Raw genomic sequence first — 13,767 nt, 5'->3', positions numbered from 1 at the left:
TTCGGAGCACTTCGAAAGCTTGCACTTCCAAATAAGCCTGCTGGACTACAACCTGGTGATGTAAAATTTCAAACTTTAATGGTGAGACACGAACTTCCAAAAATTGATTGGAGTAGACTGTTCATTGCTAAAGGGACTTCTGATAGATGGGAGGCTTTCAAAAGTATGATGACGACAGTTCGGAGTCATTAGGTTCCTGTTAAGAGTGAAAAATAAAGCTGGTAGGATTAGCGAACAATGGATGAATAAAAATATTGTGCTTCTAGTAATAAAAAAAAAATCACATATTAGATGCTGACAACTGGGTTCAAAAGAATCCTTTCAAGAGTGTAAAAAGTGTAGGGGCATTCTTAAGGAAATCAGGAAGGCAAAGAAAGATATTAAATAGCCTTGACAAATAAAGTTCAACATAATGCAGAGAGATTCACGTGCATTAAGAGCAAGACAACAAGTAGAGAGAAGAGGTGTTAAGTATTCAGTTTTGTTGTGAAGAAAGAAATGGAGACTGAAGGATTCTGGGAAATAAATATTGATGTTTTGAAAATAGTTCATATTACAGAAGAGCAAGTGATGAGGGTGCTGAAAATATAAAGTTGGATAGATCTCCAGGCCCTGATCTAGCATAGCCAGGATATTGTGGAAAGTTAGGAAGGAGATTATGGGATTTCTTGCACATCTAAAACTGCAGGTAAGCTGCTAGATGACTGGAAGTGACTAATGTTGTGTATAAGAATGGATATAAAAGGAGAAGGTCAGGAAGTAGGAGATTACAACTGCAACATAACTTCCCAACTTCTGTACTCAGTGACTGATAAAGGTCTATGTTCCAAAAGCCGCCTTACTTTCCCTATTTACCTGTGACCCCACTTTCAGTAACTTTTGTCACTGTCCAAGATACCGCCTGTTTAGTCTCATCTGCAAAGGGACAGTGTTAGGCCACAGATTTTCATTTTATTCATTATGATATAGAAGAACGAACTGAAGGCATTCTGGCTATATTTGCAGATGATACAAAGATAGGTGGAGGGGCAGGTAGTATTGAGGACGCGGAGAGATTGCAGAAAGATAGGTTAGGAGGATGGACAAAAGTGCAGATGGAATCCAATGTGGGAAAGTGTGAGGTGATGCACTTTTGCAATAATAATAGAGGCATTGATTATGTTCTAAATGGGGAAGAAATGCAGAAATCTGAAGTGCAAAGGGACCTAGGAGCCCTGGTGCAGGATTCTCTTAAGGGTAGCTTGCAGTTTGAGTCGGTAATTAGGAAGGCAAATGCAATGTTCGCATTTCGAAAGGATTAGAATATAAAGGCAGGCATGTACTTCTGGGACTTTTTAAGGCTCTGGTCAGATCACATTTAAAACTATTATGAATATACAACTGAGAGTCTGATGTTGGTGGGAGGGGGATTGTGAAAGAAAGAATTTATATAAATTTGGAGAGGCAAGAAGTGATTAGGGATAGTCAGCATGGTTTTATGCAAGGGAAATCCTGTTTCACAAGTTTTCTGAGGAAGTAACCAAGATGACTGAGGAGGGCAGAGCAGAACACATTCTTTAGTCTTGGACAAGGACATGGTTGACAAATTAGTAAAGTTAGATCACAGGTTTCAGGGCGAGCTTGCCAATTAAATACAAAATTGGATCAAAGGCAGGAGACAAATAGGTTTGCTTTTTGGACTGGAGGCCTGTGACCAGGAGTGTTCCACAGGTATTGATACTGGATTCACTTAATTTTATTATATGAATGATTTAGATGAGAATTTAGGAGGCACAGTTCTTGGGTTTGCGGATGTCACCAAATGGGAGAGGAGAGTGAAGGTTATCCTACAAAGACATATGGATTGCTTGGGTCAATGGCCTTAAGACTGGTAGATGGAGTTTACTTTGGAAAAAAGTGTACGGTATTGCATTTTAGTAAGACGAACAAGGGCGGAACTTGTATAATATACAATAAAGGAGGGAATTTATGAGTGAAGTTGGAGGCCTTAATGAGTACTTTGTATTGGTATTCACGAAAGGAGAAGGACATGATAGACAGACGGATGGATGGACAGATGAAGTTCAGAGAGGGGTCTGTCGATATTTTAGGACATTGACATTTTTTAAAAAGTGCCTCATTGGATATTTTGAAAAGCATTAAGGTAAACAAGTCCCGAGAAAATGATAGGTTCTATCCCAGAATACTGAGGAAGGAAATTGCTGGGGGTTTGTTTGAAATTTCTAAATCCTCTGTAGTCACAAGAGAAATCTCAGAGGAATGGATAACAGCCAATGTCTGTATAAGAGGAGCAACAAGAACAATCTGGGAAATTGCAGGCCTGTAAGCCTTAACGGTAGGTAAATTATGAGAGATGATGATTTTTAGGACAGGATTTCTTCACATTTGGAAGAATATGGATTTATAAGTGATAGGCAGCATGGTTTTGTGGGGTAGATTGCATCCCACAAACTTGATTGAGTTTTACTGAGGAAGTAAGATAGATGATCGGTAAAGGCAGGGCATTGTATACATGGACTTTAGCAGCACCTGTGACAAGGTCCCTCAGGGCAGGCTGACACAGCTGAGCCACATGGGATGTGCAGTGAACTGCTAAGATACAGAATTGGCCTCATCATAGAAGACAAAAGAGAGGTGGAAGAGTGTTTTTCTAATCGGAGATCTGCGACCAATGCTATCCCGCAAGGATCAGTACTGGGACCCCATTGTTTGTCATATATACATATTTTACATATAGATGGAGAATGTATGTGCTCTGATCAGTAAATTTGCAGGTGAAACAAATTGGGGGAACTGGGGATAATGAGGAGGATTACCAGAGGATAAGCAGGATATAATTAGGCTGGAGACTTGGATGGACAAATAGAATTTAATCTCGACAAATGTGAGGTGATGCACTTTGGAAGGTCTAATGTAGGAGGGAATTAAACAGTAAATTGTAAAACCTTTAAAAACATCAACAGAGGTATCTAGGAACGTAGGTCCATACTTTCCTGATAATAGCAACAACAGTGAATAAGGTGGTCAAAAAGGCAAATGGTATGTTTTCCTTCATCAGCCAGGGCACTGAGTATAAAAATTGGCAAATAGCGCTGCAGCTACATAGATCTTTAACTAGGCTATATTTGGAATACTGTGTACAGTTTTGAGCACCACACTACCAGTAGGATATAGAGGCTTTGGAGGGGGTACAGAAATAGTTTTCCAAGATGTTGCCTGGTTTGGAAGGTATTAGCTATGGAGAGAGGTTGGACAACTTGGTTTGTTTTCATTTAAACGTCAGAAGCTGAGGGAAGACTTGATATAATTTTGTAAATTTATGAGAGGCATGGATAGAATTAGTTTTCACGGCCCATGGTAGGAAGGTCAGTTACTAGGGAACATAGGTTTAAGATACAAGAGGAAGAGTTTAAAGGAAATGAGAGAGGCAGGTTTCTTTTTAAAAAAACAAAGTACTCGCAATGTGCTGCCAGGGATGTTGGGAGAAGCAGATATAACAACAGAGGTATCTTGACAGATACATGAATGGGCAGGGAATAGCAGGGCTTTTGCCTGAAACGTCAATTTTCCTGCTCCTCGGATGCTGCCTGACCTACTGTGCTTTTTCATCACCACACACTCTACTCGAATCTCCAGCATCTTCAGTCCTCACTTTCGCCAAGGGAACAACAGGAACAGCAGTAGAGGCAAAAGGTTTTTAGTTTAAAAAGGCATGTGACGCAGACTTGGTGGGATAATGGGTCTGTTCTTTGAAATAGTTATGGTAAACCAGTGAGAGTATCGTTATTGGTATTTTACTTTTATTGAAAATAATGATTTTGAAAGTGACAAGAGTGATCAAATGAATGCTGAAAGGAAGTGGTGATTGGACTAAAGTCTGACCTGGTGGGAAGCAGGGCACATCATGACAATCCCAGGAAGGCAAATGAACAACCTTCAACCAGATTTCTGTCAATGTCAAAATTGATCATGTACTTAACCAAGTTAATGGAAGGCAGGGCCTCGTGCAAAACTGAACAAATATTTTATACATATCAGAAGGGAACTGATCTAATGGAGGAGACTGCTGTGGCATAGTAAATTTGAGAGGGACAAAGTCAGCAAGATGAGCAGGCATGCCTGGTAGGAAGGACAACAAGAAATAATGACACAATAATAAGCTGCTGCACATAATAAACCGGTGTTTCATGTCGACAGGTACAAAGACATAGACTCATCTCACAGGGATTCAACCATGGATTGGCAGCAAGAGACCAGGAAGTTCAAGGAGTACTGCTGGGAAAGAGATGCAATTGGGAGGACAGAGTACCAGAGAGTGGAGAAGTGAAACGAGGTATGAAGAGAAAAGAATAGGACCTTAGAATGTAAAAGGTAAAAGAAGAAAACGTGGAAACAGATCAATGGATTCAGGTCTGGAGTGGCAACCAAAATGCATGCAAGATCGAATTCTGATACAGTTCAAGTTCTAAGATCAGATTACCTAAAAACCTGATTACAAACAAAATAGACCTTTAAGTGAAATGACTGTTTCCTACATTGGTAAGATCACAAGATTATTACAGTTACTTAGCTTTAAATAATAGTCAAAAAGTCTATTGCTATAGGCAGTTAGCAAGGGATTACTGGTCTACTGGACCTCAGTAATTTGTATAATCTCTAGTAAAGTGGCAAATAAAATACTTGACCAGTCAAACCACCGCAATGCTTAAAAGTGGAAAAAGATTTGCAGCATTTTTCCATTGTTCCAATATTTTTGTGTCTCATCAGACTTTTACAAGTCAGACTGCACTCCACATAAACACAACAACCCCCCAAAACCAACATGAGCCAAAAATTTGTGGAACAAATCCGCACATGCAACAGGAATTAACTTTCTGGTTATTTGCCCAATTTACCAAGATGTGGTTCACTTCAGGACAATTTGCAAGAATACTAATTCAAGAGGAAATCCAATATTTCTACCGCATAAGAGTGATAATTTATATCACCATGAAGAATAATTTTTAACTGATGCATGCACCATGGTAATGTGTCTTATCAACTACAGTCCATTTGCCAGTCAATCAGTACTCCCTTTGCACGCAGTATAAATGCTGGTTTTCCTCTTCGATTGATATCTCTTGCAAAATGTCCTAATGAAAAGCTTCAACAAAATGATTTTTTTCTCCAATATTCCTGCATCTATACTACTAATAACTAAAAATATAGTTCGCAGTCTTCATCAGTGAAAGTTACAGTAAATAGTCCCATTATAAACATTCAGATAATTTGAAGCAGCCAAAAGTACTGAGGAACTAAAAGTTAATTGTGTTGTTTTGACAGGGAGATCCACCAGTACTGAACCCCTGTATTACCAAGTGGTAACAGAAGAATTGCCTCAGTGGAAAGTAATTTACATACTGTTTTGGTGCTGGAATCATAGGCTCGCTGATGTTTGAATTCAGAGGGACACCAGTAAAGCCAGGAGGGGGTTTACTAACAGGGGCAGTCAATCCTGGTGGAGGAGGAAGGTTGGATGGTGGGCTCTTCACTGGTAATAAGTTGTTAAAACCTGGATAAAAAATAAATTCAGAATTAAATGTCTAAAATTTGCTCAAACTTTAAATTGCTTAAACAAAAAAAAATACCTTAGTTACCATTACAATTTAGCATTATCAAAAGCAAAGAATTCATTAGCTCACTCCACTGAATCACAAGCACAGAGCCTCAAATTTCACATTTACCACTATAGTGTTTAAGCCCCACCTGCCTTGTCAGAAACTTTTATTTCCATGCAGTTCTTTAGCTGCCAAATGTTGATTCAAGCACTTACCCATTCTCCAGCACACAATCCTTAGAATCTCATGTCCATAAAGAGATGGCTCCAATTTAACTAGAAACATTTAGTTCTGACAAATAGAATTTCAGTGACCCAAGTTTTAAAATGGCTGAAGGTTACATACAGTATCAGGAATATCCATGTCAAACCTGAAAACACATTTTAAAACAATGCAGTGCACTGTTCAAATGATGGCAGACTTGAGCCTTGCTATTTCTTGTGACATGTCCTTTGAAGAGATGTCAACAGCAAGGTAGACAGTTTAAACAACCTTCTAATCTACTAAAGATTTTGAACATTGTTGACCATTTCTAGTCCAAAGCATGGTCACAAATATCACTGCTTATTTCAAGCTCTGCATTGGCAGAGTTGGGACTCCCACAATAGCTAATTGCAATGAAGCTAAGATTTTTGAACCATCGCATCATATTTTATATGATATCCATCTACGCCATTGGAAACAACCCAAGCCTGTTTCACTTTAATGAAATAGTGTGAAATGCCAGTGTGAAGGCAAACACAACACCATCTTATCAACATTAAATTGCACTTAATGAAACGAATGACTAATTCACTTTCTTATATTTGACCATTTGAAACAAGAGCATGGGGAAAGTTTTTTTCATACAGGATAAGCCTCAACTGATTAGTTTACCATGGGGGAGTCAGAAGGGAAACAATGGAGAAAGTGAAGTCACAGTGTGCAGAGTGTTCTAGCTAGGTGGATAAAGAACAGGTTGAACAACAGGAGACAGTAGTAGTTGAAGGGAGTTTCTCGAAATGGAGAAAGGTGACTGGTGTTCCACAGGGGCGAGTGCTGGAACACTGTTGTTTGTGATATACATAAGTGATCTGGAAGAGGACACTGTTAGTCTGATCAGTAAGTCTGCAGATGACATGAAGATTGGTGAAGTAGCAGAAAGCATAGGGGACTGTCAAAGAATACAGGAGAATATAGATAAACTGGAGAGTTGGGCAGAGAAGTGGCAGATGGAGTTCAATCCAGGCAAATACGAGGTGATGCATTTTGGGAAGTCTAATTCTAGAGCAAACTATACTGTTAACAGATGAGCCTTGGGAAGAGTTGATGAGCAGAGAGAGCTAGGAGTTCAGGTCTATTGTACCTTGAAGGTGGCTGCACAGACGGATAGAGTGGTCAAGAAGGCATATGGTATGCTTGCCTTCATCGATCGGGGTATTGAGAAGAAGAGCTGGCTGGTCATGTTAAGCTTATACAAGACATTACTTCGGTCACATTTAAAATACTGTGTACGGTCCTGGGCTGCCACATTACCAAAAGGATGTGACGCTTTGGAGAGGGTGCAGAGAAGGTTTACGAGGGTGATGCCTGGTATGGAAGGTGCAAACTATGAAGATAGGTCGACTAGGTAGGGTTGTTTTCATTAGAAAAAAGGAAATGGAGGGCGGACCTGATTGAGGTCTTACAAAATCATAAAGGGTATACACAGGGTAGATAGCGATAAGCATTTTCCTCCAAGGTGAGGGATTCAATATACATTCAAGGTGAGAGGTGAAAAGGTTAAGAGGGATATATACGGCAAGTACTTTACACGGAGGGTGGTAGGTGCCTGTAACACGTTGCCAGCAGAGTCGAAGAGGCAGGCACGGCAGATTCATTTAAGATGAGTCTGGACACATGCATGAGTAGGTGGGAAGCAGAGGGATACAGATGCTTAGGAATTGGGTGATAGGTTTAGATAGTGGATTTGGGTCGACCCAGGCTAGGCGGGTCAAAGAGCCTGTTCCTGGGCTCTAATGGCCAGAGTGGCATGGTTTAATACTTCAGTGGAAGGCTAATAAACCATTCCCTTAGCACCCTCACTGGAATGGTAGCCTAGACCATTCACAAAATTCTTTAGGATTCAAACTCACAACCATTGAATACAAAAAGCAGCAACCAAATCATCCAAAGTCCAAGCAATTTGTTTAACAAGTTAACACATTATAGGAGCACATAAAAACTTCCATACAAAACTCTGAACTGACAGCAACAGATAGTCTCATGTTCCCCTCCTAAAAGTCAAATGTATGTCCTTATTCAGAGATGTAATTTCCTGGATATAAGTTTGCTCACTGAGCTGGACGTTTCGTTTTCAGACATTTCATTACCATACTAGGTAACATCAGTGAGCCTCCAGTGAAGCACTGGTGTTGTGACCCACTTTCTACTTATTTGTTTAGGTTTCCTTGGGTTGGCGACATCATTTCCTGTGGTGATGGCATTTCCTGTTCTCTCTCAGAAGGTGGTAATTGGTGTCCAAGTCAATGTGTTTATTGATAGAGTTACGGTCGGAATACCATGCAGCTAGGAATTCTCGTGCATCTCCCTGCTTGCCTTGTCCAAGGATGGATGCGTTGTCCCAGTCAAAGTAGTGTCCTTCTTCATGTGTATGTAAGGACAGTAGTGATAATGGGTCATGTCTTTTGTGGCAGTTGATTTTCATGTATCCTGGTGGCTAGTTTTCTGCCTGTTTGTCCAATGTAGTGTTTGTTACAGTTCTTGCAAGGTATTTTGTAAGTGACGTTCATTTGCTTGTTGTCTGTATAGGGTCTTTCAAGTTTATTAGCTGCTGTTTTAGTGTGTTGGTGGATTTGTGGACTACCATGACGTCAAGAAGTCTGAGTAGTCTGGCAGTCATTTCTGAGATGTCTTTGATATTGGGGAAAGTGGAAAGGGTATCTGGATGCATTTTGTCTGCTTATTTGGGTTTGTTGCTGAGAAATCAGCAAAGTGTGATCATTGGGTACCCGTTCTTTTTGAATACGCTGTATAGATATTCAAAAAGAACGGGTACCCAATGAACACAGTCCACTGATTTTTCATCAACAAACCCAAACAAGCAGACAACACATGTCCGGAAACACTCACCACTCTCCGCTACAAAGACATCTCGGACAAACAGGCAGAAAACTAGCCACCAGGATACATGATCAACTAGCCACAGAAAAACATGACCCACTATCACTCGTATGCTTACATACAGATGAGGAAGGGCAACACATCCATTCTAGGACAAGCCAAACAGAGAGACACGAGAATTCCTAGAAGCATGGCATTCCAATTGGAAGTCTATCAACAAACACATTAACTTAGACTCCATTTACCAAACTGAGAAAAAGAACAGGAAATGACATCACCAACCCAAGAAAAAAACTTGAGAAAATAGAAAGCGGGTCACAACACCAGTACTTCACTAGATGCTCACTTATGTTATCTAATATGGTGACGAAATGTCTGAAAATGAACCTTCCAGCTCAGCAAGCAAACTTACATCCAGAACCTCAACCTTAGCTATAAATCTTCTCAAAATGTAATTTTGTAGCTACAATATCTGAAATTCATCACTCAATCAGTAACTGGAAAATGGGACTTCAGATTGCACTACGGTTGTTTCAGAATGTGTCATAACCCAGAATAAACGAGTTAAAAATCACACAACACCAGGTTATAGTTTAACAGGTTTAATTGGAAGCACACTAGCTTTCAGAGCAATGCTCCTTCATCAGGTGATTGTGGAGGGCTCGATCGTAACAGAATTTATTGCAAAAATTTGCAATGTGATGTAACTGAAATTTTACATTGAAAAATTGATTGTTAAGCCTTTCATCTGTTAGAATACAGTGATAGAAGTGAAACTATTCCATTTTCACCCATATGCCTATCTAATGACCATTTAAATGCCCTTAAAGTTGGCGAGTCGTCTACTTTTGCAGGTAGTGTGATCCATGCCCCTGCTACCTCTGACGTCTGACCTATATCCATCACCCCTCAACTTAAAACTGTGTCCCCTCAGGCTAGCTATCACCATCCGACAAAAAAAAGGCTCTCACTGTCCACCCTCCAATTATCTTTTTTTTAAGATTAGATTAGATTACTTACAGTGTGGAAACAGGCCCTTCGGCCCAACAAGTCCACACCGACCCGCCGAACCACACCCATACCCTTACATTTACCCCTTACCTAACACTACGGGCAATTTAGCATGGCCAATTCACCTGACCCGCACATCTTTGGACTGTGGGAGGAAACCGGAGCACCTGGAGGAAACCCACGCAGACACGGGGAGAACGTGCAAACTCCACACAGTCAGTCGCCTGAGTTGGGAATTGAACCCGGGTCTCAGGCGCTGTGAGGCAGCAGTGCTAACCACTATATCTTATATGTCTCAATTAAGTCACCTCTCAATCTTCTTCGCTCCAACGAAAACAGCCTCAAGTTCCACAGCCTTTCCTCGTAACACCTTCCTTCCATAACAGGCAACATCGTAGTATATCTCCAGCGAACCCTTTCCAAAGCTTCCACATCCTTCCTATAATGCAGTGACTGGAACTGTACATAATACTCCAAATGTGGCCACACCAGAGTTTTGTACAGCTGCAGCATGATCTTCTTGTTCTGAAACTCAATCCTTCGACCAATAAAATCTAGCACACAGTATGCTTTCTTAGCTACCCTATAAACCTGGATGGTAACTTTCAAGGACCTATATACCTGGACACAGATCTCTCTGCTCATCCACAATACCAAGAATCTTACCATTAATCCAGTACTCTGCACTCCTGTTACTCCTTCCAAAGTGAATTACCTCACTTTTTAGCATTAAACTCCATTTGCCACCTCTCAGCCCAGCTCTGCAGCTTATCTACGTCCCTCTGTAACCTACAGCATCTTTCATTACTATCCACAATTCTGCTGAAGTTACTGTCATCTACAAATATATTACACCATCCTCTTCTGCCCTCATCCAGGTCAGTTATATAAATGACAAACAACAGTGGACCCAAAACAGATCCTTGCGATACACCACTAGTAACTGAACTCCAGAATGAATATTTCCCATCAACCACCACCCTGTCTTCTTTCAGCTAGCCAATTTCTGATCCAAACCGCTAAATCCCATGCCGCTTGTTTCTGCAACACCCTATCATGGAGAACCTCAAACATCTTACTGAAATCCATATACACCACATCATCCACTTTCTCCTCATCCACCTGTTTGGTCACCTTCTCAAAGAACTCAAAAGGGTTTGAGGCATGACCTACCCTTCAGAAAACCGTGTTGACTATCCTTAATCAAACTACTCCTTTCTAGACGACTATAATTCCCCTCTTATAACCCTCTCCAACAGTCTTCCCAGAACTGAAGTAAGGCTCACTGGTCTATAATTACCAGGGCTGTCCTACTCCTTGAACATGGGAACAACATTTGCCATCCTCCAGTCTTCTGGCACTATTCCTGTAGACAATAACGACAAAGATCAAAGCCAAAGGCTCAGCAATCTAGTCCTTGGCTTCCCAGGGAATAAGAATAAATCCCATCCAGCCCAGGGGACATATCTATTTTTACACTTTCCAGAATTGCTAACACCTCCTTATGCAGCTCAATCCCATCTTGTCTAGTAGCGTGTATCTCAGTATTCTCCTCAACCATGTTGTCTTTTTCTAGTGTGAATAATGACGAAAAGTATTCATTTAGTGAGTTCCCTATCTCCTCTGACTTCATGGACAACTTCCCACTATTATGTTTGATTGGTCCTAATCTTACTTTAGTCATTCTTTTATTCCTGATATAGCTACAGAAAGCCTTAGGGTTTTCCTTGATCCTCGCTGCCAATGATTTCTCATGTCCCCTCCTGGCTCTTCTTAGCTCTCTTTAGATCTTTTCTGGGTAACTTGTAACTCTCAAGTGGCCTAATTAAGCGATCACACCTCATCCTAACACAAAAGTCTTCTTCCTCTTGACAAAAGATTCAACTTCTTTAGTAAATCACAGCTCCCGCGCTCGACAACTTAATACTTGACAAGTGCAAACCAAAGAGAGGTCCAAAGGATGCACCACAGGCTAGCAAGGCTGTAATTTAAAACAAAAGTTGTAAATCTAAATGGATAAAATTGAAAAGTAGGAGCTTAAGTTAAACCGTAGCACAATACCATTCCAGCACTAGGTCATTATATTACAAAAAGAATACAGATGTTGGCTAGGTTACCAAAAGAACTTGAAAAGATGAGACCAGAAATGCAAAAGGTCTGCATTTATTTTTTTAAAATGTCTATGTTTTCCAAAAGACATTTGAGATGGTCTTTAAAATAAAAAGTTTGACAGATAGATACAGAGAGAATGTTTCCTCTTGTGGGGGAGACCATAAACTAGAAAGCACCAGTCTAAGATAGCAAACAAATAATTTCTAGGGTGAATTTAGAACAATCCTCTTCATCCAAAGAATGCTGAGAATGTGGAACTCACTATCATTGGGAGTGGGTGAAGTGCATAGTTTGGATAAATTTAAAGGGAAGTAAAACAAATGGAGGGAGTAGTGAATACATTATTACAATACTAGAAGCTTGAAGTAATCCTGTACTTTTTATCTTCTGCAATCCATTGCAAATGTTACCAAAATCTTTATTTTTCCTACAATTTAGACCACCATATCCTCAATCAAACTTGTTAATCTTTAGCAGTGACTTCCATTTTACAATACTCAAGTTTAATTTCAAGTTTAAAAAAACGCTCAAAATGGCATCCTGGTCAAACATTCATGATAGGCCGAAGGGCCTGTCTCGCTGCTGTACTGTCTTTGTTTTATAATAATCATTCAAAATAATACCAAAAATAATCATTTCAACTTCAACGTATTTACACCGTGACATATGTATTTCAACTTAGTCTAGCATTTCTAAAATTCCTACCTGGAGGTGGCATTTTTGTTATAGCTGCATTCCCAAGCGCAGGAAAATCTTCTTCATGTAAAGGACCTGGATCATCATCAATTTTCTTAAAACCCGGTGGTTCCTTTAGTGTACATAAACTTGCACTTTCAGGACATAGTTTGTCAATGTGACCATTCAATACACTGGAAACAGGTGCACTCTGTTTAGTTTCTGGAACGTTCTCCTTTTGAGCTTTATTTATTACAGTATCACTACCCAGAGCAGGAAAAGAATTTTGTTTCTCACCCCCTATCTTTTTCTTTTTACCAACTTTACAAACAGTCTGCGCTGAAGTTGTTAACAAAGAAGAAATATCTAGCATTGTCGGTGCACTTCTGAACTCTTGAGTTGTCAAACCACTGCCATCATCCTCTTCCTCATTATCAGACTTTAAAGCAGCTTTAGTTTTTGCTTTTGCACCGTGAGTTGATAAAGATTTTTTAACAGTCTGATTAGAACTGCTGCCACTGGAATGGGCAGTTTTAAAACTACTTTTGCCGGAAGCAGTGGTCCACGCAGATCCAGATGTAGCTGTAGATGGTTTTTGTTGTTTAATTTTAGACACAAGGGCAGGAAAGTCCTCCTCCTGAAAAGTGGTATTTTTCTTGGCTGCAGAAGTATAAGTTGGAGTAAGGCCTGTGGTACTGACATGTGCTGTAGCAGATAGGCTTGGAAATTCATCTTCATTTAAACCAACAGGAACTAAATGATTAGAACTGTGAAAAGAAAGAAAACGAATTGTAGGTAAGCGTGTGCCTGGAAAAATCTAAACCACTGATCAAATTCCTTCCATTTGCACCAAATAATTAATCCTCTCTCATTAAATCCCATAAGAATTAAATAATTTGAAGGACTTCAAACGTAATGTTGCATTTGATGTTTGTCTATGGTTCAATGCAACAAAGGTGATTGTTATATCATTATTGCAAATGGTTCACACACTTTAGAGTATACTTCCATCTTTAGAAAAACTCATTTTTAATAACTGAAGTCAAAAAAGTGTGAACAAAGAAATCAGCATGTTATTCCATTTTAAAACGTCTGAATTGTAGACCTAACACTAACTAGGCAGATGGAGAAACTTCAATATCTGGCTGAACTGAAAACTGAAAATTGCAATGCAAACGAGAAGAAACTGATCCTTCCCCTTTGCTTAGAAACTTTGGAAATCAAAGCTATATAAAGGGACTCAGCCACCAAGCTCAGTGGTTGAAGTTTA

At 39.9% G+C, this 13,767-nt stretch overlaps 1 protein-coding gene across 2 annotated transcripts in view; it reads right to left on the bottom strand.

Annotated features, from left to right (window-relative positions):
- Window positions 1-13,767, bottom strand: part of znf598 (zinc finger protein 598) — a 65,678-nt gene that overhangs the window by 11,079 nt on the left and 40,832 nt on the right. For both annotated transcript variants that reach the window (XM_060840927.1, XM_060840929.1), the window contains exons 9-10: window positions 12,528-13,264; window positions 5,401-5,551 (exon numbers count right to left, since the gene is read on the bottom strand). In XM_060840927.1, coding sequence (XP_060696910.1) covers window positions 5,401-5,551; window positions 12,528-13,264 — 888 coding nt within the window. The remainder of the gene's footprint in view (window positions 1-5,400; window positions 5,552-12,527; window positions 13,265-13,767) is intronic.

The sequence above is a fragment of the Hemiscyllium ocellatum genome, chromosome 20 (assembly GCF_020745735.1).
Source record: "Hemiscyllium ocellatum isolate sHemOce1 chromosome 20, sHemOce1.pat.X.cur, whole genome shotgun sequence".
Lineage (NCBI taxonomy): Eukaryota > Metazoa > Chordata > Chondrichthyes > Orectolobiformes > Hemiscylliidae > Hemiscyllium > Hemiscyllium ocellatum.
This window is presented reverse-complemented; position numbering and strand designations above follow the sequence as displayed.